This window comes from Oryzias latipes, chromosome 6 (genome assembly GCF_002234675.1).
Source record: "Oryzias latipes chromosome 6, ASM223467v1".
Lineage (NCBI taxonomy): Eukaryota > Metazoa > Chordata > Actinopteri > Beloniformes > Adrianichthyidae > Oryzias > Oryzias latipes.
The window spans coordinates 19451143-19477378 of NC_019864.2; the positions used below are offsets into that span (position 1 = coordinate 19451143).

General features: G+C 39.5%; 2 protein-coding genes across 8 annotated transcripts in view; one reads left to right on the forward strand and one right to left on the reverse strand.

The window, feature by feature from the left end:
- Window positions 1-4267: 4267 nt before the first annotated feature.
- Window positions 4268-16848, forward strand: LOC101156491 (UPF0577 protein KIAA1324-like). Of its 2 annotated transcripts, XM_020704113.1 has the most exons (23): window positions 4268-4588; window positions 4846-4997; window positions 5774-5894; window positions 7485-7674; window positions 7980-8127; window positions 8995-9084; window positions 9549-9654; window positions 9743-9895; window positions 10380-10468; window positions 10554-10734; window positions 11036-11164; window positions 11529-11619; window positions 11716-11818; window positions 11905-12042; window positions 14000-14263; window positions 14339-14512; window positions 14611-14797; window positions 14937-15033; window positions 15114-15215; window positions 15327-15453; window positions 15587-15765; window positions 15971-16139; window positions 16225-16848. In XM_020704113.1, exons 1-23 carry the CDS (start codon window positions 4483-4485, stop codon window positions 16291-16293), a joined length of 3165 nt encoding a protein of 1054 aa, XP_020559772.1. In that variant the 5' UTR covers window positions 4268-4482; the 3' UTR covers window positions 16294-16848. The 2 variants fall into 2 exon arrangements, with proteins under 2 accessions (XP_020559772.1, XP_004069724.1); XM_004069676.3 differs by lacking the exon at window positions 4846-4997 and having other exon boundaries at window positions 4270-4588.
- A 1665-nt stretch (window positions 16849-18513) lies between these two features.
- Window positions 18514-26236, reverse strand: part of LOC101166047 (metabotropic glutamate receptor 3) — a 45369-nt gene continuing 37646 nt past the window's right edge. For all 6 annotated transcript variants that reach the window (XM_023955897.1, XM_023955894.1, XM_023955898.1 and 3 more), the window contains 2 exons: window positions 23197-23374; window positions 18514-21819 (listed from right to left, as the gene is read on the reverse strand). In XM_023955897.1, coding sequence (XP_023811665.1) covers window positions 21743-21819; window positions 23197-23374 — 255 coding nt within the window. In that variant the 3' untranslated portion in view covers window positions 18514-21742. The remainder of the gene's footprint in view (window positions 21820-23196; window positions 23375-26236) is intronic.

Genomic DNA, 26236 nt, shown 5'->3' on the forward strand with positions numbered 1-26236 from the left:
TCTATCTCAAAATAATAAAGGATTTTCTGTTTTCAGATAAAAATAGTTTATTCTACTAAATTAACTTGGATAGGGACACCACCTAGAGGTTGTGTCATAGATTACATATGAAGAAACAAATAAATGCATATACTTTAAAAAATATAACGTAAGTTTCTTATCATTCTTTCTAATCCAGTTCCGCATTTCTATTCTATAAAACTCTCAAACACTCTTCTTACCTTTGCCTCACTCCGAATAATGGAGGGTCTGGGGATTTGGGGAAATTTTAGCTCCAGCTTCGGACAACCCTTCAGCTCATCATCTGACCTCCCAGAGAGGTTTCTGACCAGCGCAGAAGGTGCCAGGCTCTGGTCTTCACCTTGATTTTCCTCTTGCATGAAACACTTTGAGGTTGAGTAGGTGCTAATTAAGTTTCTGCTGGTTGTGGAGCAAGAAGGGACAAAACTGAAAGTCCTCTGAAGTGGCTTATGTTGCTTTTCCAGACGGCTGCTTGATATGGTTTGTGGCTGGGATACAACTGGGTTTGCTGCTGGAAGTCCATTGTTGTTTCTGTTGAGAATGGTGTTGTTTGGCTCTGCAGAGGGTGAGGGACCAGTGTTAGCTTCAGAAGGATAACCAAAACAGTGGGCTAGAGATGAGCAAGGTAGTCCACGCATGTCTGAGGATTTAAAAATGACCATAAGAGACCAACACATACATTTTTCTGCACAGGCAAGAGCTAAGTTCTACATTAATGTATGGATCCACTCAGGACGTTGTCCTGGAACAGCTTCTGTTTGAGTTTAAACTGGTGTGCATGGAGAAACCAGGATTAATATGCAGGAAAATAAAAATCCACATTGGCTGTGTTTCAAAAGTTGCTCTTTGTCCCAGAGGCAGTTGTTTGATTTTATTCCAGTCTTTTTCTTGAAGATCAAGATGTTATCTCTGTTTTAAAAACTACAGAGAACCTGTAAGGTTCTTCCTGATGGCTCAGACCACTCTGTCGGTGATAACGTGGATGAGTGTAGATCTATCCTCAGTTCGCAGTCCCTTGTCCTCCAGGACAACCCACACGTGTGTGAGTGTCAGCTGTCTTTTTTTAAGCTTGGGGATCTGGGTGTCCCATTACCCAGGAGGTAGTCCCTGGTCTTTTGTGAGTTTGGAGGTTGGGGTCAAGTCAGACAGTTCCAGCTGGGCTCTGATTACCATCTGATCTAGGATCTGTTACTAATGCACTTGCCCTACATTACACTGCTATTAATTGGTGAACTCACCTGACCGCAGAACTGCGGCCCACGCTGTAAGATTTTCAGGAGAGTCACAGGTGGCTGAATATGAGGGCTTGAATTGCAGACATCATAAATATTAGTCCTTTAATGAGAAAGAAAGATGATAGACAGAGAGATAGATAGATAGATAGATAGATAGATAGATAGATAGATAGATAGATAGATAGATAGATAGATAGATAGATAGATAGATAGAGAGTCAAAGTCAAAGTAAACTTTATTGTCAATCTCTACAATGTTTTCACATACATAGAAATTGAAATTCTGTTTCACTTCAAACTCCAGTCTAACAGGGAGTCAACTTCAAATTACAGAATAAAACAAACAAACAAACAAACAAGGTGACTATAAAGTCACTGAAAATAAACTGACTGTAAAAATGAGAAAAAATAAGGTGACTAGTTTAGTTCTTCATTTTTAATTCATTTTTTACAGCACCAGTGGACTGGTGGAAGGTGCAGTTCAGTGGTGATGAGGTAGATGATGTGTGTGTGTCAGGGTTCAGCAGACGGTGGCAACGGGGCAACAAGAGGGGAGTGGGGGCAGGGCCGAGAGAGAGCTCAGCTTCATGGGCCTGGCCTGAAGACTACGTAGTCTCCTCCCGGATGGCAGCAGACTGAAGGACTTGTGGGATGGATGGGTCGGGTCATCTGCAATGCAGAGAGCTTTCCGGGTAAGGCGGGTGCTGTAGATGTCCTGGAAGGAGGGGAGGGGGGCACCGATAATCCTCTCAGCTTCCCTCACGATGCGTTGGAGGGACTTCCGGCAGGACGCGTTGCAGGCGCCATACCACACCGTGATGCAGCTGGTCAGGATACTCTCCATGGCGCCTCTGTAGAAAGTGTGCATGATGGGGGAAGGGGCTTTGACTTTCTTCAGTTTGCGGAGGAAGTGGAGACGCTGCTATGATTTCCGAGCCGGTGATGTGATATTATCTGACCAGGAGAGGTTTTCTGCGATGTGCACACCCAGGAACTTGGTGCTGCTCACTCTTTCCACCAATGTGTTGTTGATGGTCAGAGGAGCATGCTGAGTGTGCGCTCTCCTAAAATCTACAACCACCTCCTTCGTCTTTTCCACGTTCAGGAGGAGATTGTTGTCTCTGCACCAACCAGCCAGGTGGTTCACCTTGCTCCTGTAGTCTGTCTCATCACTGTTGCTGATGAGACTCACCACTGTAGTGTTGTCCGCAAACTTGATGTAAACGTCTCAGCTGTGTGTCGGGTGTGCAGTCGTGGGTCAGCAGGGTGAAGAGGAGGGGGCTCAGCACACATCCCTGGGGAGCCCCCGTGTTCATCGTGATGGTGCTGGATGTTTTGTTGCCGACTCGCACTGCTTGTGGTCTCCCCGTCAGGAAGTCCAGCAGCCAGTTACACAGAGGAGTGTTGAGCCCCAGCTGAGCCAGTTTGTGAATGAGCTGCTGGGGGGATGATGGTGTTGAATGCTGAACTGAAATCAATGAACAGCATTCTGACATATGAGTCCTTATTCTCCAGGTGAGTGGAGGTCTGAGTTCAGGTTCTACCAATAATATAGATATTAAGCAATGCCACCAAAAAACTGTTGAACAGTGCAAAGGAAACTTCCAAAGGCAAGAACATTCCGACTTACAAAAACAATAAAACACCGTTTTGACTGGAGGAAAAGAAGCCGCACGCGCCGCCATGTTGCATAGATAGATAGATGGATGGATGGATGGATGGATGGATGGATGGATGGATGGATGGATAGATAGATAGATAGATAGATAGATAGATAGATAGATAGATAGATAGATAGATAGATAGATAGATAGATAGATAGATAGATAGATAGATACATAGATAGACATTTGTGACATACAATTTATGACAGAATCTTTAATACTTTGATTCTGATAGTAACAAGCATGGTAAGAAGTACTTTAGTGAGATTTATTGAGTACATTACAATATTAACCGACCTGCTTTCTATCACACATAGGATTTAACGACTATTATGCTTTAATAGCTTTCCCAATGTCTACACTTACATGGAAAAATCTAATTTACTTTTCTTTGTTTTTTTTTGTTTTTTCTTTTTCTCAGAAACATTTAGACAACTTGTCAATTCTCTCATACATGACATTTTTTAGTGATTAATGCACAAAGCTAAGGCTTGTTTCATCAGACTAGCACTTCGAAAAAGAGCACAAAAAAGTCACAATTTTCTTTGTGACATAATGTTATTTTTTACCGACTACTTAAACGAGATTCTATACATAAATATATATTTAAAAATACATATGATATTAAGAATGTGTAGCTTATTCTTGGCTTATTCTGCACTAAACCTAGTAAAATCTTTTGCTTATTTTTTCAAAGTCGGTAAAAAAAATTGTAATATTCAACTCCCCAGTAATTTAGACTATGTACTTGCCATGCAGTTTTACAGTAGAGATTTGTTACCCCCTGGTGGTCAATATTTAGAATTACAACGGTCAAAGTCAACGCAGTGATGACAAATATAGCGCTTTGGCTCTAAACGTATGCGCATGTCCTATGGAATTATCCAAACTCATTTAGATTCATTTTAACGTGACTTTGCATTATCTTTGTGAAATGTGAGGTAGATTCAACAAAACACATGCAACGTTGAGACATTACAAAAATACATTGACTATTTACGGGAAATACATTTGGTATAATTATCAACTTTTTTCCCCCAATATTTCTTGAATACAAATATAATTTTTAAAAAGTCTATTGTTTGCGTGTGAATTAGGATCAAGTTAGCAAATATAAATTAAATGTTGTTTTTGTTAATCTTTTTACCTTCAAATTAAAAGTCCTGAAATAAATTACCATCGCCAGGACATGAAAAACAGTAAATATAAAATAATGTATGCTAAATCTACAAACCACATATCTATATAAAAAGCGCAAAGTATACAAATCTTTATACAAATGTCTTTCAATCTCCCGTAAATTGATTCGACACGCGCATTATTTTGAAAACTCTAACGGAAAAGCCACCAGGAAGAGCCGCAGCTTGAACGTGATGAACCGGCGGCTGAGGAGCGCACACAATCTGGAGATTATCATCGCAGGTGGAGAAGCCATCAATTTCCCATTGAGAGACGACAGAAGCAGGTGTCAAGCTGGTGCTGCTGAAGCCCCCGGGTCACGACACAAACCCCCCCGTCCACGGATCGAGGTCGCTGCTGTTGGATGTTCTTTGCCTTCCTCGAATGACCCACTATGCGGTCCTCGGCTTGGTTCGTAGCCCAATGCGCGCTCATCGCATGGACGCTCCGTGTCATCCATGGGGCCGAAGAACCGCGGCAGTGCAGCGAGGTGAGGACTACTTTTATTCTTTAGAAACAGAGATGCTCACACTCAGATCTCATACGGGATTCTGTAGTGATTTAAATATGATGACACATTTCCGGTCAGTTTAATTTAATGTGCGTCTTTATGAAAACCCCTCTACATTGATTGAGCAGATCATCATCATGGGGGAAGCTTGTAACGGCGCTGTCCTTTAAAAGCAGTCAGTGCAACACGACAGCATGAATCTCAGATGAGGTCTGGTGTCTGTTGAACTTCACCAGACAGTCCCAGTTGTTCAGAGGGTTATCAGCTTCCTGCACGGACTGGCTTTTCCTTCCCTCCGCCGTGGATCAGCATAACACCTCCTCCTGATGAGGCTGGCAGCACAGCTCTGAGACAGCAGAACAGCATTCTTGTGCGTTCTGATAACACAGTAAGGTGACACACAAATGCTGCCTATCCAGTTCTGGTATGATGTTCTGCAGATCTGATAGCACTTCCTCCACATGAGTTAGAATAATGCACGTATGAAAAACAGATTTGTTAAAATAATATCTGATTGACTGCAGCTATTATGGCAAAAATATCACTTAGTGCGGCATATCTCACTTAAAAAAATGTATTAACCAGTGCCCCTGCACTCTTAATGCCAGATCTGCAAACTCGACATTCCACTCTGCAGCCTGTATTTGCTTTAGTGTCAATATCCTGTTTTTCTGCAGGACTAACTTCAAGAAAACTGTCTAGAAGCAAGCCGTCCTTTTTAGGTAGAAAGAGCATTAAATCTATGATATAAATGTGTCAAATGCACTGATTGGATGCCTCGTCGTTCCTAATAAGCGTTTCTAGTGCATTGCCCCTGCTGCCATCGCCATGGAGACGATATGTTGCATGTCCAGGGCTGAAGAGGGCTTCACACTTGAGTGATAAGCCTCAACAGACACCCTTGTTTTTTTGTGTTATTTTTTAGCCTGAGCGTGTGGTAGTAGAAACTCAGATCAGTTAGCTGCTAAATACACAATCCTATTACTCTGTTCTGATTTGCAAAAACATATATATCCAGCCCAACATGACTCAGCGCCATCATTTGGGTGGAGAACCCTCACAGTGATTTGTTTACTCACCTGCCTCCGGACCATATTTGCTTCTTGTTCAGCACAGATCCTTTTCTTTCTAGTCATTTGTTGACGCTTTGTTTGTCTTTCGCAGGCTGACTACTATTTTGAGTACACGGAGTGTGACAGCACAGGATCCCGCTGGAGAGTGGCCATCCCGCGGACTCCTGGGGCCTGCACTGGTCTTCCGGAGCCTGTGCGCGGAACAGAGTGCAGTACGAGTTCTTCTAGATTTATGGAGAATAGAAGATTAATCTTGTTGCTTGCATAGGCCCCTCTGACCAGGGATTAAAACACAACAGTTCTTCTTCTTGCTTATGCTGACACGTGCCACCATGATAGTCATGATTTGGACTTTTCTTGAGTTTATTCACATTGGGTTTCTTCATAAAAAATAGGGATGCCAGAATTCTTGGTTTAAAACCAAACCCTATGTTACACCATTGAACTGAATTGTGGGAAACGTAAATTTTAAAATCTCTACAGCTACATTTGCATATGTTAACAAAGAAAGTGTCAAACACGTGTTGTAATATCGTTTTATGACATTACAGCAGGCTTAATAAAACCCCTATCCTATCCTATCCTATCCTATCCTATCCTATCCTATCCTATCCTATCCTATCCTATCCTATCCTATCCTATCCTATCCTAACCTAACCTAACCTAACCTAACCTAACCTAACCTAACCCTAACCTAACCTAACCTAACCTAACATTTTCTATAGATATATAAGATTTTTCATACTTTATAATGCAAAGGTTTTTCTTTATTGTTATTAGCAAAACCAAAAAAGGATTTACCTGAAGTTTTAGTTTTTTTGTTGTCTTGTAAACACAGATCATATATTAAACCAAAACAAAGCTGTGAATCAAATCGTGAGAAAAGTTAATCATCGCATCCCTGATAAATATCAGTGTTTCTCAAGGTAACAGTAAAAGTGCTTTTTGGGGGCTATGATGCCATAAAATAGCATCTTAAGATGAATCCAGGATGACAAGTTGTAAGCTTTTGTTTGATAAATGTGGAGCAGGTTTGTCCAGGGACTTTTTTTTACAGCCTTACCTGCTGTTGAATCACCTTTAGTGCCTCTTAGCAAACTGCAAAAAGCTAAGCTAATCATTCTACCACCCACTCTTGGTTGAGCGCCGTACATATTTTCATTTTTATACTTGTGTCTTTGAAGAAACAATTTATGGTCATGATTGTTTCCTTTAATATTCTGTTTCCTTGTTCCTTTTCAGAATAGAATTTTTTCTCAAAGCTTAAGAAACAAATATTTTCCTGCTGTTGAAAGATCAGAGGAAACTTTGAGATATCTGTTGAAGACGTGTCATAATAATAGAGAGATATGTTTGGGAACCCAACTTTCATGAAAAATTGATTTCCAAAAGCAAACTTATCCATGACGACTTGCCTGGAGGTAATCCAACGTGCTCCGGTTACTCACCAAACGGCATGTTTGCATTTCGGAAGTAAAGGCATTCCAGTGACATTCACCCAGGCCAGGTATGAGGAAAAGCTGACACTGTCAGACTCCGGTAAGAGCGGAGATTTCATGGCTCAGTGGCAAAAAAAGTGCAGAGGCAGACACAGTGTGTAACAGGATGCAAGGATTAAGCTATTCTCTCACCAGGGTGGGCAAAACCAAACGCAGCAGTGATTAGCGTGACTATTTGTCTGTCAGCTTTGTTTTCATGCTGAACAGCACGTTTGCTTTTATAAAAAGGAATGTGAGAAAATGTAAAGAAATGTCTTTTCTTTCTCCCTTTTTTTTTTTTTTTTTTTTTTTTGTTGATCCCAGCCTTCTCGTGCAGAGCTGGGGAGTTCCTGGAGATGTCCTCTCAGGATTGCACCCAGTGCCCAGCAGGAACCTACTCCCTCGGCAGCGGGATTCGCTTCGATCAATGGGATTCCTTGCCGCCTGGTTTCAGTAGCCTGGCTACCTCACTGGAAAATGGACAAGACAGAGATATTAAAGCCACTTGTAACAGGTGAGTAGTGCAAAACATAAACATAGGCTATGTCTGAATTCCCTCCCTACTCCCTAACTACTAAAAAAGCCATCAAGTGGCCTGGATTTTAAAAGCAATTCAGACATCATGCTTACTTTCCCATTTTTTAACTGCAAGAAGTATTAGATCACAGATTTCCCAAAATAAATATAAACAAATAACTATGATAATCTTACAAAGACTAAGTAGAAGTTTAGTTTAGAGCTGCACTAAGTGATGGAGTTTGGACTAATCTGCAATGTTATAGCCAATCACGTTTTTTAACCTTTTATTCTTATCTTCAGCTCTTCCTGGTTGCCTCAGGGAAATTATCTGGAGTCGAACAGCGACGAGTGCACGGTTTCCCTCATTTATGCCGTTCATCTGAAGAAGAAGGGCTCCGTCAGCTTTGACTACCAGTATCCAGACAGCAACTTGCTATTTGAGTTCTTTGTGAGTTTTTTTTTTTTACTAAATATTTCACATATTATTTTGCTTGTACTTCAAATATGAATGATTAAGTGCAGAATACGAGAACACATCAATTACTATCTGATGACTCTTACTCGTTATGTTTTTGGCAAAAGAAAACTGAAAACACACTGATGATAAATACAGATTTATATACATTTTTCAGAACTTACATTTGTACTTTTTTTCTCTTTTTATTTTACAAATCATCTGCACAAAATTTACTCTGTCCAACTGAATGATTTGACTTGACAAAAATTTGATTGTGCTGCATTTTTTGCAGTGGCCAGCAGGGGGCAATAGCTTTCCTTTAAAAAAGTGTGAACAATATGTTTTCTTCTAATCAATTGTCTTCTAAACTAATCTAAATGTATCCTCTGCATCATCTTAACTCTTATCACGTTCATGATCTTCCTTTTTGGTATTCAGTGGCACAACAGCTGTCACTACATTAAAAAATGGAAAAATTGATCTCACAGAGAACTTGCTTTTATACATTTTAAGACAGGAAGATGTATTGATAAATTCCTGTTTTCAATTCTCAAACTGTTTTATTTTCATTCTAACCAAATTTTTTTTTATTCTCCATGATGAAAATGAATCAGCTGTTATGTCTATCAAATTTTAAAAATCTGTATGGAGGACAATTAACACACCCTGACATGTATAAACTGAGAATAAATGTCATTTTCTTCAAACATGATTGAGTTTAGTTAATCTAAGGACTTCCTATTTACACAATACATTTTATTTACTGTGTTGTAAGAAACCCATAAGGTAAAGTTCATCTGTGGTTAAATGAAATAATTTACATGCAAATGGACATTTTTGACCTTCAATTGTGTTTAGATCCAAAATGACCAGTGTCAGGAGATGGATCAGTCTGCAGACACTAAGTGGCTTAAGCTCACCAAACACGGCGAATGGGCATCCCACACGGTAAGTGTTTCCTCTTGCAAGATAAAAAAAAAAAGAAGATTAAAAGAAAGATCTGAAACAGCTGTTCCTCAGTAGTCCTTCAAAAATAAATCAGTTCTTTAAACAGAAGGTGAATGCAAGCAGGAAGTCTTTTTTTCTAATCATTTTTCTAGTCATGCTGAAAAACAAGTTTCTGCACTTGATCACTTTGAAGAGAGGGGAATAGAAGACACAAACAGCAGTGGGAAATCTGTATATCAAAATAATTAATTAAACCTTTTTTTCTTTATGTTTATGAATTATGCTTAATCATTTCTAAAACTGCTTCAAAAATCCTCTCTCCGTTTGAGGTAATATGAAATTAGGAAAAAATGGCAAAAGTTTTTTTTTTTTTTTTAGCATTGTATTCTCCTCAAGATCAGTCGTTTACTGTTTTCTACTGTTGTATCTTTACTACTTAATTTTTTGGTGAATTCATCTTTTAGTTGAATTTAAAATCCGGCACCAACGTCTTGTATTGGAGGACAGGAGGCATTCTAATGGGGACCAAAGTTGTGAAGCCAGTTCTGCTGAAAAATATTCAAATTGAAGGTCAGTGAAATACTTTCCTCGTGTTTATTTTTTAGAAAGCAATTTAGAAATGCATAAAACATTTCCACCCCCCACTCCCCCCCTCCAGGTGTTGCTTACACATCGGAGTGTTTCCGATGTAAGCCGGGGACATTCAGCCGAGCGCCAGGCTCCTCCTCCTGTGATCTCTGCCCTCAGGACACCTTCTCTGGTCACGGAGCCAGTTCCTGCACTCCATGTAACACCAGCACTCAGTATGCAGGTACCGCTCTGCTTCACCGTCAGGCACCAAACTCCAAAGCACCAGAAAGCTGCTCTTATTTTTATTGGCATTGGTCACTTTAGCTGGTAAAAGCCAGCTTTGACAGATGATTCAGACAGCTAATGGTTACCTTGAAACCACAACACAGGAAATGATTGAAGCAGCAGGTGGAAAAGAGAATAGATGAATGGCAACAAGCTCTGTACTCTATTTATTTTCTTAAACATTTAAAAAAAAAAAATCATTTTTGAGCTATTCATGTATCCGAAGAATTCTAGTAACTATAGATATAAGGACTTAACAGGAAGAATTGTTACGTCTGTCATATCAGCAAATTCCAATTTCAGTTTAATTTGCAACGTCTCTTCAACTATAGAGTATATATAAATATCTTTCACAGCTTTCAGCATCTAATTAGTTCTCTTTTTAATTTTTTGAGAAATAAAAAATATATTTTATTCTAACCCCCTACTTTGTTTTTAAGGTGAGGGATCAGATAAGTGCAAGGCAAGACCTCCCTGTTCCAAAAAAGACTATTTTAAGATCCACACAGCATGTGACAATGACGGCAAGGTAAGACAAGAAAATGAAAGCCTTTTATTTGCTTTTATTTTGAAGAGTCAATTAACAAAAATAGTCAACACGTGTATTTTTTCAGACTCAAATCATATATAAATGGATTGAACCTAAGATTTGTCTGGAGGGTGTCCCTGGAGCCCAAACACTGCCTTCAAGTGGCGATCGCGAGCCCTGCCCCCCCTGTAACCCCGGCTTCTACAATAATGACACTGCTACCTGCTCCCCCTGTCCACCTGGGACGTACTCTGATGGGATGAAACGTAATCAACTCAGCACTGATGTCACTCATTTTACTTTTTAAATGTGTTTAATGATTCGACAGTGTGGTTCTTGATCAAAATGATATTTAATTTGATCGTATCTAGAAAGAACCACAATAAAAATGTGTTTAGTTTTTGTACAGTTATTGTGGCTTTAAAAAAGGAATGTTACATTTTGTGATTTCAAGCAATTACCCTCTTTTTCATGTCTTAAAATAATGTCCTATTGCCATTAATAAAGGAAATCTTTAATAAACATTTTTTTATGTTGACCCAACTGTGCTTGTGTCTGTTCCACCAGCTTGTCAGTCGTGTCCAGCAGGAACTGAGCCCACTTTAGGATATGAGTATAAATGGTGGAACGTGCTGCCATCCAACATGAAGACGTCCTGTCTCAATGTGGGCAACTCCAAGTGCGACAAGATGCATGGTGGGTAGTTTTTCACATAGTTTATTGCTGTCTTTTTGTTCCTATCGACTATTACAGAGAAACTGACATGAAGTGATGTTTAGGCTCATTAAGTTGTTATAACATTTGTTTTCTACTTTGTGAAGAAGCAATGAACATTTTTTTTGCTTTTTCTTTTTCCCCACAGCCACTTTCTTTCATTTTGATCACTTATAACGTAGATTGCTCTTGCCCTTGGACTATAAATGAATACAAATGTTTGTATCTTGAAGACTTTAATGAGCATTTTAATGCTTATTGATCAGAGCTAAGCAGTTAATAAGGATTCATTGTTTGTATCTTTAGCCATTTTTGGTAAGTGCGTTTTTATTTCTTTAATTTCTAGGGTGGGAGGTAGCAGGTGATCACATCTATAGCGGAGCAGGGGGCTCAGACAATGATTATCTGATCCTCAACCTCCACATTCCCGGTTTCAAGTAAGTGTAATCCTGTAAACTGTCACTGTTGTCCCAGAAGATATATATTTTTGTTATTGTCCTGTGTCCAACTCTGCTGATGGTTTTTGCTGCCAGGCTGCCTACATCTGCATCCAGTGACTCTGCGACTGAATACGGCCGCATCACATTTGAGTTTGAAACTTTGTGCACGGCTGACTGCGTGATGTACTTCATGATGGTGAGCACGGCTTCTAGAGTTCATTTTCCTCTTTTTATAATAAAACACAGATACTCTCTGAGGGTAACATGCGGTTTTTATTTTAGGATGTCAACAGGAAGAGTACGACCATTGTGGAATCATGGGGAAAAACACAAACTAGGCAGACCTACACGCACATTATGACCAAAAATGCTTCTGTTGCCTACACCTGGGCTTTCCAGAGGACAGGCCAGCCTTATGATGTGAGTATAGTTTGTGAAGTTTAAACACATTCATTTGTGTAATAAATAGTCTACATATTTCCATGTCAAAGAAATGCTTCAAATTGATTACAAAGCTGCAGGATTACAATGTGTGATACTAAATTGTGTTAAATGCTAAATCATGTAAATTTACAGTTTTTGTTACACTAAGGAAAAGCGAGGAGGGATTTATTTTCATTTTATCCCCAGGAATATGCTTTTTAGCAAGTTAGGGTTTCCTTTATTATTTATGTGAACTGGCTAAAGCTCAAATGAGAGGGCTTCTGTGTTTTTCTCTCACTCTGGTAAGTTTAGAGAAGAACATGTTAAAAAAAAACTATTTCTAAAAACAAGTAGTCGAATGTTGTAAGACAACAGAAGGAAAGTCTACTTACACAACGGAGACCTCGTTATGGATAAAATAGAAGTTTATTTGCATTAAAGATTAAAGAGTTTCAAAAAAATATAATAGAAAGTGAAGAAACATTATCAAATAAAGTTGAATAAATTAATGAATTAAAATCAAACTGAATGGCAAGAAAAGAATAAAAACTCAAATATACAAAAATTGTTCAATTCAATTTTACAGAAAGCCTTTAAAAAAAAGAAAGTATTAAGATGTCAAAGAGAGTTTTTGTTGCACTCCCAAGCAGACAGAAAGTAGGGCATCCGAATGCTAAAGTAAACCTTTTAACCAGTTTTGGACATAAATATGCATGTAGATTATTCCAGATCATCATTTGAAGTCTAAACATGCTTTGAGGTTAATTTTACTAAATGGTTCAGTTACTTTTATTTATGGTTCATCTGAGAGATCGAGCGGCCATAGACGACAACAGGAGTTTATCAAAAATGAAAGTTTTAATTTTTCTCAAAAAATGTAAAAAGATTAACAAACTGGGCCCTTAAAGAAGGTCAACAGAAACATAATTAACTTAGGCAAAAAACTTAACTTTAACTTAAGCAACTGAACAGACTAAGTAACAGAAACAAACTGACCTAACCAAAGACACAACAGGGGAACATCTACTGGCTGATCAGACCACTTGAGAAACTTGGGGGGGAAACTCTCATAACCACACAGACATTTAACAAAGACTTTAAAGACAAGACTAAACACAACACTTGGTCTCTTAGTGGAAAAGAAAAAAAAACATCAAAAGTAGAATTAAACGAATAATAACCAACAGAAGCAAAGCAAATAAACATTAAATAAGTCCATTGGTTTCTCCCCTTGGAGGCTTCTGTAGATGGCGCCTGCCCAATTGCCTGACTGGAGTATTTAAAGGCTGTGAAGGCTTGAGCTCCTCCTTTGCCGGTTCTCCCAGCACAGCTCCAGGAGCAGAACCACAGCCACACCCGTAGGGACCAGTAGCACCCTCAGCACTGGCAACTCAAAAAACTGGTGGCATTAATTAAACAAACCCAAAATAAGTAAACTAAACATATGTATGTGTATTTGCTACAAATAAATACTGAAAACAGAATAAATGTATATTTTAACTCAAAGAAATGTGTGGATTTATTTAAGAATAAAGAATCTGAAATAATAGAATTAAAAAGAAAGTGTGCAGCGCTGGGGGGAGGTTACCGCCATTTTGTTTGTGGGTGTGGCAGGGTATGCTGCCATCACAGTTCAAATAAAATAAAAATTCCTTTCTTTAAAAAAAATCTAATAAAACTCTTTGTGAATTGACTTTCAAGAAATGGGTAATTTTATGGAAACACTGTGATGCTGAGTGACTATAAGCCAATTTACAGCCCTATTGAACCACTTTATTTTAGAAACATTAGATATTTCCAGCAGTTTGATATTCAAAGTACTTCATTTCAGAAGTACTCAATCCAAAAGCACTTTGCTTTAAACAATAATTCTAATCTTGAGTAAGAGCATGCGTAAGAGTATGCGTAAAAAAATGTCACTATTTGCTTTTTTGTGTGTGTTTTGCTCATCCAGACTCGTCTCTACATGAACGACGTGGCTCGAATCTACTCCATCACAGTGAACAATGCGGTGGACGGACAGTCCTCCGGCTGCCGCGTTTGCGCCCTCAGCGCTCAGTCCACCAGCTCGGCGTGTGTGCCATGCCCACCAGGGCATTACATCGACACGGACAGCAACCAGTGTAAGGAGTGTCCAAGCAACACTTACCTGGTCTCGCACGCCTCACTGGGCTCTGAAGCCTGTAAAGCCTGTGGGCCGGCCAGCAGGAGCGACGAGGTTTGTTTGACGCGGTACAGACCGTGCGCTCAGGCTGAGAGGTTTCTTCAAGGCTTTTTATCTGTTGCTTTCCAGGACCACAGACTGTGCTACAGTGACTGTCACTTCACTTACACGGACGGCAACCTGACTCTGACGTATAACTTCAGCCTCCTAGGCGCCACTGGGTCGCTGATGAACGGCCCGAGCTTTACCTCCAAAGGAACCAAATATTTCCATCTTTTCAATATCAGTTTGTGTGGAGGACAGGTCAGCAAGAGAAGTGGAAAGATGATGTTGTTTTAAATCGCTCTTGTGCTCCAGTAGGACTCAAGTACAGTTTTCTCTCGTTTTTTCCCCCCCATCAGGATCAGTTAGCAACATGCACAGACAACGTTACAGACTTATCGGTATCAGACTCCCAGGGAGAAAAGGGTGATGGGCCCAGTGCTGTCAAGACCTTTATCTGTCAGTCGACGATAATCCCAGCCACCGGCCGAGGCTTTAACAGCGCGCTCTCGTCGCAGTCCATTAACCTGGCTGACACGTTCCTCGGTGAGTGAGCAGAAGGTGCAGAAAGTACCGAATTTAAATACATGTTTCTGCTCCGTTGAAGATTTTCAAAGTGAGGAAAAAGATGATAACTACTCTATGAAGAAATGTGCACATACTTGTGGGTTAATTTATGTTTAAGGAGCCACCGTGGAGGATCATTTTGAGGGAATAAGCGCAAAACCCGACCAGTATCCTCAGATCTCTAAGAAAGTCCCAGACGTGAATTTCTACTACAGGTATTTCTGGAGATGTTTATTGAAGGGAATGCACATCAGTGATAAAGGTCTTCATGTTATTCTGCTCTTCTTTTTTTGAGGTCTTTAGAACCGACCTCGTCTTGTGAGTCGGGCCGGAGCACAGTGGTGACACTCCGCTGTAATCCAGAGATGTCCATTAAGGGGCAGCTCTCAGTTCCCAGGTATCATTTCTCTCCTTCGGTGTGCTGTGGTGGTCCCATTTCCAAACATGGACTTCTATTGAAGCAGGTTTTAGGTAGATTGATAAAGAGGGTCTGCTTTTGTTGTTGCAGTCAGTGTCCAGCAGGAACGTGTGATGGGTGCACTTTCTATTTTTTGTGGGAAAGCTCAGGGGCCTGTCCCATCTGCACCGAGAGAGACTACCATCAGATAGAAGGAGTCTGCAGAGGAGGAAACCAGGTGAGTTGGAGAATCTGAAAAATTCAATTTTTTGAACATTAAAATCTGCTCCCGTTGTTTAAAAACTGCTTGAGACATTTAGCTCTGTAAATTTTGATCATATCCTATCTTGCTCGGTCACATTCCCTCTTAGGAGATTCTGTTCGTGTGGGCTGAACCAAAGTTGTGCATGGGAGGGGTGACCTTGCCTGAAAAGAAAACCTTGCCCTGCAAGAGTATGGAGCTGTGGGTTCGGCTCAGTGCTGTGATGGGAACCTTCACAGCAGTGTTGCTTGTCTCTCTGACCTGCTACTTTTGGAAGAAGAACAAAAGGTTTTTTTTTTTTAATCACGTTTTGCCCTCAGGCACAATTGTTCTCCTCTCCTAAATGCAGTCTTTCAGCTTTACCGTTGCCCTTTACTTTTACTTTACCTCCTCACCAATTCCCTTGCCGTCCTGTTCTTTTTCTTCTGGGATTAAAACTTTCATGTACACATTATTCCTGGTATTAATTATCTTTTTTTTTTGTCTGTGCAAGGTTGGAATACAAGTACTCTCGTTTGATTATGTCGGCTAATAAGGAGTGTGAAATGCCAGGGGCTGACAGCTGTGCAGTGATGGAAGGAGAGAACGAGGGAGACATGGAGGATGAGGTTGTGTACACTAAACCTTCTATACTCGGCAAACTCAAAGCCATAGCCTCCAAGGTGAGAGTGAGCATAAAGGCACATTGAGGAAAGCCTCTCAGATGAAAAAGCGGTTAAAGTAAACATGTCTGCTTGTGCTTTTCAGAGAAACGGAGACCACTATGAAAACGTCCAGCTGAACTCGTCTCAATCCAGAGCTCTGGTTTGGAGCTAGAAAATCAAAAGGTCGCGAGGAGGGAAGGAGGATTTCGAATCCTCCAGACACTTTCACCCAACCCCTTTAACCACCTCCGTTTATGAGCTTTGGTAACCTGGAAAACCACCGGTGTGTACAAACACACATGCAAAGCCCCGAGATTCCCCTTAAAGCCAGGTTAGGAGAAGTCACACAAACACGGTGGCCTTACAGCTTGGTACGACAGAGCCATAGTATTTTGGAGCAAGTGTGATCATTTTCTGATTTACTCCTGATGTCAGGGAGCTGGTTTAGAGCTCAGGGTTAGACAAGAACTTGTTTGAGTTCTTGAATTCACATCTGTCTCTATTTATTTGATTTTGTTTGAGGAGTGTTGTATCTTTGACAGTCAACATATGCCATCAGTGTATCTCTATCAAAGTGGTTTGCTTATTGCGAAAAAAAAATCTTTACTGTCGTTTTTTTAAATTTCCTTAAAGTTCTGGAAAAATGCTGTCCACTGATATTGAACATGACATGAGGTTGAGGTGGTGGTTTCAACTGTAACTGTCAAATAAATTATGTATTTATGTACGTTTGGATGGAGTGTGGTTCAATAATAATGAGTATAAAAAATAAGTTTAAACCTAAATTTAGAGTTTATAACTGTTATTACAAAAACTCTCTTTAATTCATTTTTTCTCCACTTTCTCTTTAAGTTTTGATGTCTGAGCATTGAGACTCTTTATGATGCTACTTCCACAGGTTGTTGCCATGGGAACTGCAAACGTCAGATTAACAGAGATGAAAAAATTTCAATCATTCTTCCAGTCACCCAAGTTTGTAAATCAAAAGGAGTAATGAAAGGAATTTGTGAACAAAACCTCTGACCTTGGCACAGAAGGCCATTTAAAATTAAAACGTGAAAAAAGAAACTTATTCTTCTAGATTTGTGTAACTGACACAAACTGGTTCCTAGCCTTTGTGTATAGCATTTGGATCCGACAAAGCATTCTGAAGATGAAAACCATTTATTGATTCTCACACTTTTTATTAAATTTGACTGTAGTCCTCCTGAAATATACATTATTTGTAAAGACTCAGTAATTTTAGATATTTTTATACATACATTTTGTGGGTATATCATTTGTTTTTGTATGAGAAAAGCATTCAAATGTTAATATAGTAACCCTTTAACCCTTGTGCTATTTTATGACCCTTACATTGACGTGTTCTCCCTACCATGACAAAGGTGGATAAAGGTGAAGAGGATTTCATGTAATCCATGGACACCAGTGAAGATCACAAATCATTGAAGAAAAAGGGTCCAGTACACTGTCTTGTGGGGTCTAAATGACCCAACTCCCAATGTTAAAGTGCCTAGTATAGCACAAGGGCTAGACTGTATAAAACAGCATTTGCTTCCTTGTTACAAGATTTGATTAAACTTGAACAATTTCTACAATGTTGTCCAGCAGGGGGCAGAAGAGAATAGCTATTCTAAGAGTAAAACAATGAATGTAACTAAGTTGAAAGTATGAGCAGAGCCTTGTGAAAGTAAGTCTGTTACAAATCTGCTGCAATGTTTTGAGATTTACAGTTGCAATGAACCAAAGTAACCAGCAGAGGGCAATCCATGCCAGAGAATTGAGAAAGATCCCATCTGAGTACACAAACTGCAGATGGTCATGTAATCATGATCAAAAACAAACAGAATAACGAAAGTAAAAAAAAGAAAAAAAGAAAAGAAGCCACAAAATTGCTTGCTTTCAAACAAAGCAATTAAAAACCAACCAAACACAGATCCCTTATCTATAATTTCTATCCACAGTGAAAGAGCGTAGAAGAATGTGAAATAAAAATTGCTCTAAATCCAAACTTAGTATTTGATTAACACTTTTGTCCTACTTTTACTTCCTAGTAGTACCAGTATTAATGTAGATAATGATATAGGTAGTTAGTCCTTCTTCCTTTGATAGGTTTAGTTGTGATGCTGCATTGTTCTGAAAGCAGGGAGCACTTCAGTAGATGGTTTAATTGGAGTGCCATTACTTAGGGAAGAGATGAGAAAGAGAGTGCAAAGCCATCTTTCAGCTTTTGCCAACACACACTATGAATAGAGTCTGTGTTTTGCTAAAGTGATGGCTTTGCGAAACTTCTGTTCATCAGTCAGATCTCAACTGAGTTTTTTGGACCGCGAACATAAACCCTTCTGCTTTTTCCACACGGAAGATACAAAAGGATGAGCAAACCAGAGCATCTATTTGCTTCGTTTTCTTTATTAGAATGTCATCACAGCCTCATTATTGCACATATCATAAACACAGGACTATTGCTTGGTGACTGGTCAGCTCTAGAGATCAGAACCAACATCGGCTTCATATCGCTTTCAGAGATCCAGAGTCATTTCAAAGCCCAAAGGCCAAGAACACATTCTGTCACACAGAAGAGGCTACAGCACAGAAATCTTTGTAGAGCACATGGCAGTTGGCAGAGCCTGAATAGAGGAAGACGCCCACCGTGAATGCCTACTTGAAAAGGATATTCACAAGTAAAGCCAATTAAAGAAGTTTCTATTTAGCGTTTTTTTCTTTTTGGCCAGATGAGATGATAAATTCAGAAATTTAATGAGTTTTGGATTGATGCAATTTCTTTATAACTGAATTCCAATTTAAATGCCTCATTCAGTCCCCAGATTCTTTGTCTGACATCCTTTTATCCTCTCTCCAACCTCCTCGGGGCAGCCCTGATGACATGTGCAGAAGTGGTCTCCTAGATCCAAGTGCCCCGGCTCAAAGCTGCCAGTCTGTTGCTCTGGCTTAGGTGGTCTTGGCTGAGACCATTTGCAGAGCAAGTTTCACACACAGCGTGGAGATGAGGCGCACAAAGGCGGCGAGGGAAAGGTTGACGAGGTGAGACGGATTGTGTGAGAGGGGGTCAGAGGAAAAGTGTGAGACTGTTGTCCGAGACTTGTCTCTGGACTAAATTAGCAGAGAATCGGGGTTAAGTGCTCTGTTTATGTGGCCATTAAAACCTGCAAGTACAGGGCTCGCAGAGCCAAATCTCATCAGTCACTGCCAATTTAAATCAGCACAGAAAAACTCTTTCTGCTCAACTTTTCTTGACTGCTCCTCAGCCCTCCTCTAACCCTACTTCCTCCTCTTCACACAGACAAATAGTCCTTCCAGCAGCGGATGTGGTGATGGGGGTTGTCCATAGCAACCTACCATGCAGGGTGTATCTTGTGGGAGCAGGACCACTGACTGAATGGCTAAGCCCTCTTCTAACAAAGGCTGTGAATCTCTGAGATGCTTTGAGCTTCCACAGAAGCGCTGCGACTTCAGAGCTGTGGGAGCGCTTTACATAATCCAGCGGCAGCATCCCTCCGCTATGCCACATCTCTCCTGCTGCTCTCTGCACCTCACGGCCCCAAATGTAGGTCGGCTCATCTTGACACATCTTCTGAAGGTCTTCCAATCTATCATTCAGCAGTGATCACAGACTGGGCATATGCACCGAGGTTGACCTGTCAAGAGACGACAGTTCTGACCTCATCGATTTTTATCATGGACAGAGCAGACTGATGCTTCGAGTAAAAAAAAGTGATTCCAAATTTTTTTTTGAAAACATTAGATGTAACAGTCAGACTTTATTTTACATCTTACATGTAAACATTTCTGATAAATTCTGTAACAAACTCCTGTTATCCTACACACAACTTTTAAAAATGTACTAAATTACTTTTCTAATTCAGACAACTTTATAGTGCCTCCGTTCATTTATTATTATTTTTTTCAGAAATAGAGACACTTATTTTTTTTTTTTTTTGCTATCAATAACCACACTGCCTTCTTTTGTTAGCTGGGATCTGCCAGCAGCTGACATCGTGTGCTTTGCGTCCCCTCATGAGCCTCTCTGGGGCTGCAAAAGCCAGCTGCTCCACTGTGCCTCGCAACGTCAACACATTTAACACAGGCATGTAAACTGCACACTCCAGTAAGTAGACAACTTCTGTCCAAATATCTCTCCTCCTCTCCCTTCTTTTCCGTGAGTGTACAAAGTAAAACTGGTCGGATGGGTGTGTTCAAAAACATCCCTGTTGTCACTGGAGAAAGGAGGCAGTGGGAGGAGTCAGGTAAGGGATTTCTCTGTCTCAGTTCCATTCAGTGAAATAATTGATGCCAAAAGGCTGAATGTGTAATAAAACCAACTGGCATACCTTTGAGCTGTGCTCTAAACAGAGGGCCTTTAACCCAATGTAGACTTGCTAAAGTAAAACATCTTCTTGTTTAACATACATTAAGGCACATGGCCATATTTGAAACATCAACACATACTGCATTTAACGGGCCCCCAAAATGTAAGCTACTACTTTCCTTTAGGTGGAACAATATATGTTCAGCAAAGCAGGTCGTCTCCTTCCATTAGTGTTACATGTGGGCTGAGGGTTCATAATTACTGGGTAAGACATTGTTGTTGACAGAACTGTTGTTGACTCTATTGAGGATGAAAAAAAAGAATGCATTTGCTAAACTGTATTTTCTTATTCCAGCTATTAATAATTATTGGGGACACATCACTGCAGTATTTCAGTGAAGCAGCACTCAAAGAGTGGGAGTGAGATTCTACTGCTTTGCTCAACACAAACAATGGCCAAACAGATAAAGGGATTCCATTATTAGCATCAAGAAAATGAACATTTGTATCAAAAGCAAAAACATGATTTCCCGCTAAAACAGCTACAGTAGGTCAGTATACAAATCCTGGATGCAATGTGCATCTATAAATGTGAAAGGATGTGTGAATTCAAAGTAAGCATCTTTCTATCTTTTTTTTAAAATTTGCTTTCCCCCTGTTTTTTAGTCCATCCCAGCTGTTTTAGCCTGTCCAGTTTATGTCCACATTCAGTTTAGGGTTACAAGAACTTTAACATTGTGCTCTTTGAACCATCAGTAATATTATATACAAATGTACAGATAAACATTGAGAATACGTACAGAATTGTAATTACAATGAAAACTAAAAAAGGCATGAGAATAAAAAGTCAGTGAGTATTGCAGGTGAGGCAAGCCGAGCCACAGATATACATCCAGACTGAGAGACACAGCCCTCCTACCATGATTGAGTGCAATGTCTATTTACACAGCATCATAACAAAGCTATCAAAAACAAAGGCTCCAAAAAATTCCTCCTAAAAACTTTTTTTTGTTCTTTTGTTTCTCTACGTACAACAATGTCGATTTCATGTATGTACATCCCTAGAAAATAATTTAATTATAGTTACACACTTTCTACATTTGTGAAACGACAGAGTTACAGTCTTTCAGAAGGGTGTTTGTGCGTGTAGGTGTGCATGTCTTGGTGAGTGCATGTGTTTGTTTTTGGGTGGAGAAATGGAGCTGGATGCTGGATGGTGTAATGTTTGTCACCGTGATAACAGTCGCGCGGGGGGTGGGGGGGGGGCAGGTATAGAGCGGACTGGATGTGGTCACAGAGATGAGGTGGTGGAGTCCACTATTTCTCTCCCGTTACACACAGCTGGGACGAAGTGAGCGCTGACAGAAGCTGGATGTGGCGCAGCGAGGTGTGGGGGTTGAGAGGAGAAGAAAAGGAATTAGAACGATCAGCACTGAGTCATTTAACCAAGCGCATGTACACGCAAAAAACCTCTACGCTGACATTTATCCCGGTGGAAATTAAAAGGACATAACTCCAGGAATTCTACTGAATTCCATCATATTCTTGATCTAAATGAAGCCCAAGTGCTCCTTGAAGCTGCTTTGAAGACCCACACCAATGCAAATCATGTGTTTTTAACAAGTTCTTGAGGCATTTTTCTCATTATGGAGGACATTTATAAAAGAAAGTTGGGCTTAAAAGTGCTTTTTTTTCAAATTGTTGTGAATCAGGAGCACCAAAACAAAGTGCCACAGGAAAAGGCCTGTTGCAGCAAATTGATGGATCCATGTACGTCTTTATTTTCCTCGTCTGAGCTGGCATGAGGTAACCCTAACTGTATGCATTTCTAAATTTTAGATCCCTCTTTTGTAGAAGGACCTGTGTTGTATTTCATTGCTTGCAATGTAACAGCTGTAGGCTCCACCCACCAACACTCTGCTGAATGAAACATGGATTACAGTATGGGTGGGTGCCTATCCAAAAGGAAACATAAAGACACAACATGAAAGATTAAGATCCGAATGTCTTTTGTGTGGAAGCCAAAGCCTCAATGCAAACATAAACTGGAATAGATGTGTGACACTGGTTGTCAGTGGAGAACCGGAGTCATCAGGTATAAAGGGTTTCTTGCAATCTCCTCTATGAGATGAGTTTTTTTTAAAATATGAGTTGGAAGATCTTTCTAAGCTATAGAAAGAAATAAAACTTTTGCAAAAGTAGACAAAGAGGTACAGCTTTAAAAAAAAACGAACCCAAAGACTATTCATCTCTGACTAAAATCAACAGGAGTAAATGAATTCTGCTATAAAGTTAAGTGGGAACAAGTAACAAAAGTGGTATTTTACAAGGGTTGTTGAAAAAAGAAGTTGTGCTAAAATAAGTCAGACTGTTCAAAGGTATGTGCTGAGAAGGCTTGGATTCTCCAAAACCAAAAAGCTCAAAAGAAGTCTTTAAATTCACTTGCACAAATAAAAAGATTTTGAGGTTGAAAGCAGTCACGTTTTGAGGAGTGACATCTTTTCTGCAACAGGTTTGATATAAGAATCTACCCTGGGTTTCAGTGTGCTCCTGTTCTTTCCTTATTCACCCTGTGTCTAAATTAGCTGTTCCAGAGATCCCATAACTCCTTAACAGGGCCATTAGATATTGGTAGGACTCTTAGTGACACACACACAATATTTTGGCTTTAATAAAAGGACCTGTAAGATCAAGCACAACATCTTGATAACTCAAGGTTCAAAAAGATAATAGCACAAAGCTCACCATGAGATGCGTACGTTGCAGCAGCTCCACTGACGCTAAAGCGGTTGAGGTTAAGCCTGTGGCTGGTCACATTCTTCTGGGGCTGAAACATAATGATGTGAACCTTGGGAGCAAACATGCAGCCGAGCACCACAAAGCCACTCAGGCTGACTGAGATACACATGGTGGTTGTCTGAACCTGTGGGGAAATAATGAGAAAAGTTTGGTAAGCAGGTGTTGTTACATTTTGCCCAAAACATTTCCACTTTTCATCTTATAGATCAAAATATCTGTTAATATTACTGATCATGTTTAAAGATAGCCATTCAAATTAGAATCTAGAGAAATAATCCAAACTTTAGTATTGGTGGCTAAAATCACAGACAGTTGAACAACGGTGCCACGTGGAGCATCTGCTTCCTCGGTTTTCCAAACAGAACTGGAAATATATGCTTCACATGTCTTGAGAAGTAGTCTTTACATTATTCATTCTGCACAATCATCTCCCAGTAACAGAAAATTCCTAGGAACACATGGGGGAGTCTGTCTGTACGTAAAGTCCAACACATCAAAAATCAGTCAGCTGTTCCATCTAAAATATGAAATGTTCAAATTGTACCACACCAAAGGCAAAGCCATATTTCAGCTCTGTGCAGAAACCCCTGCTTTCTAAGAACAAGATTATCTGTGATGTGAGTAATAAAGTGGCCACATGTTTTTCATCTAGATGAGTCCATGTTTCCACCTTGCTTTTAGAGAAACTGATCACGGACTCTGCTTGGAGTAAAAAAAAAAAAAAGACCATCAAGGCTGCATTGAGCAGGAGGTGCAAAAGCCAGCCTCTTTGATATTGGAAGTGCATTAGTTTTCATGGCACTGGTGACATGCATGAAAGTACCACAGATTCAGAAGCATGCTCCTTTGTACACAGCCTGCATTAAAGTATTGGGGAAACATATGGCACCGTCAGGGCCATGGTTTATTTTTTGGGGTATTTAAAAATTTTAGCATGAGTATGCAAGGCTCCATCTTGCAGAGCTTGCAACAATTTGACTTCACAGACTGAAGCTGATTTGTGTGGAAAATCCTAAGAGCTAAAATGAACACACATTTCTCTGCAATCACACAGTCAGTATCCAAATTTACAAATGTTTAAAAATAGCAATTTAAAGAAAATACATTACACTCCTTTATTGGTGCACCAAACTCAAGCCTTGTTTAAAGTTTTCAAAGACAAGGAACTTAGTAATGACAGCCAGAAACCTTTGACGAGTTTTTATTTCACATTTACTTACATTTAAACTTTCACTGGGTGCAACATTTTTAAAATAACGCACTTTTTACTTGCACTTTGGAACGAGTATTTAACAACTGGCTCAATATCAAGCAGTGATTTAAATTTGCTCTACGCTCAGCCCCATGGTCTTGCAAGAGCACTGAGATTTACAGATCTAATGCTCCTGGTAGTTCCAGGGTCCAGGCTCATTACTAAAGGTGTTAAAGCCTTTTCAGTGGAAGCCCCAAAGATGGTGAACAGCTTCCCCACACCAGTTGAAGGTGAACAGACCTTGGAGGAATTTAAAGGAAGGCTCAACATCTTTTTGGTGCTCAAATCTGTCAATGCAGCTTCATTTTCTTTATATTTCACTTTGAATCTCCCTTTTGCTCTACAATGTTTCCTTTGAATTTAATGGTAGTTTTAAGTAAGCATTTGTGACGTTTTTATATGATTTAAAATATTAACAAAGCAGTTGTTTCTAAATGTGCAAAAAAAAAATTATGAATAAAAAGTATGGCAGAAAAAATAATGTGTGCTCTGATGTTTAACCAGGGAGCATGTGAACACATTGCTGTCAGACCTTTTAACCTTTTAACAGTCCTGAGGATAACAATTATGGAATGGATCAATAAAAGACAAGAGAGACCCCAGAGGTCGAATTTAACAGTCACTCACTGGTAGCTTTAACTTCATTTTCAGTGAGATTAATACTCAGTAGTCTGACTCTCTTTATCACAGCTTTGCAGAGGCGGACCCCGGTGCCCCACACAGAGTTCCCTAATCATTGCTGTAAGTACTATAGGGAATAAAAGTGAAATAACTCAGCAGCACAACTGAGCATGTTAATCAATGATCGACCTTTTGACATCTCTGTTGTCTGTGTGTGAGAATGAGCACTGGGACTGTTAGCTTGTAACAAAGTAATCTTAAAGAAATATCAAAAAGTAAAATATGCGCTCATACCAGCAAAGTAGACTCAGAAACATGAGGGCATCACTTGACATGAGTAATCTTCTCTTAGAGCCTTTCAAACTGCCGGCATGTTTGGGAATGTGTGCTTAGGTTGTGCATTTGTACACTTTGGAGTTGTATGGTTTATGCAAACACTGACTACCTTTTGCTGTTAGGTCTGGATGTGAGTCAGCAGTTTGATATAGCTTGTCACTTAAGCCATGAATGAAGATTTGGGAAACATGCCAAGGGGATTAGAATATATTTAAGTGATGACTCCACCTGTACAGAGAAAGATTTTACAAACTGTGTGCCCTTGTCAATCACGCTGAAGGGATTAAAAAGATTGTGTTCAATTTTAATAGGAAATTTTAATAGAGTTTTATTAAATTATTTTTATTTAAGTAGATAACAAATTAAAGTGTCTGAAAAGTTTAAAAGTGCCAATATATTGTATATTATATGTTCACCCAAAATTTAATAAATCTGTTTCTACAAAAAACATTCAGGAAAATGTTCATGGACTGAGAATAAACACAATTTGTGAACTTTGATAAGAAATTTTAAACTGATAAGCTAAAAAAAACAATATAACTAATGTTATAATTTCTATGAAAACAGTTATTTTGGTGACTAAAAGATATTTGTCTTTAGTCTTTCTGCCTTTGAAAACATTAAGTTATTAATGTTTAAGGAATTAGTTCACAACTAAAGTTGTCCCAAAGGTCTGCACGATAAGCAAAAAACTTTAACATTGTGCTTCATTAGTTATGAATATCTTACTCCAATTCAGTCTACATTATTCATTTTGGACACATTTGTCCTATTTGT

What these genes read in the sequence shown, in the direction of transcription:
- LOC101156491 (XM_020704113.1), top strand. Translation starts at nt 4,483, where the DNA reads ATGACCCACTATGCGGTCCTCGGCTTGGTTCGTAGCCCAATGCGCGCT. An exon ending in CACCAGCACTCAGTATGCAG is followed by an intron (nt 9,896 to 10,379) that starts GTACCGCTCTGC and finishes TTTGTTTTTAAG; the next exon opens with GTGAGGGATCAGATAAGTGC. An exon ending in TCAAAGCCATAGCCTCCAAG is followed by an intron (nt 16,140 to 16,224) that starts GTGAGAGTGAGC and finishes TGTGCTTTTCAG; the next exon opens with AGAAACGGAGACCACTATGA.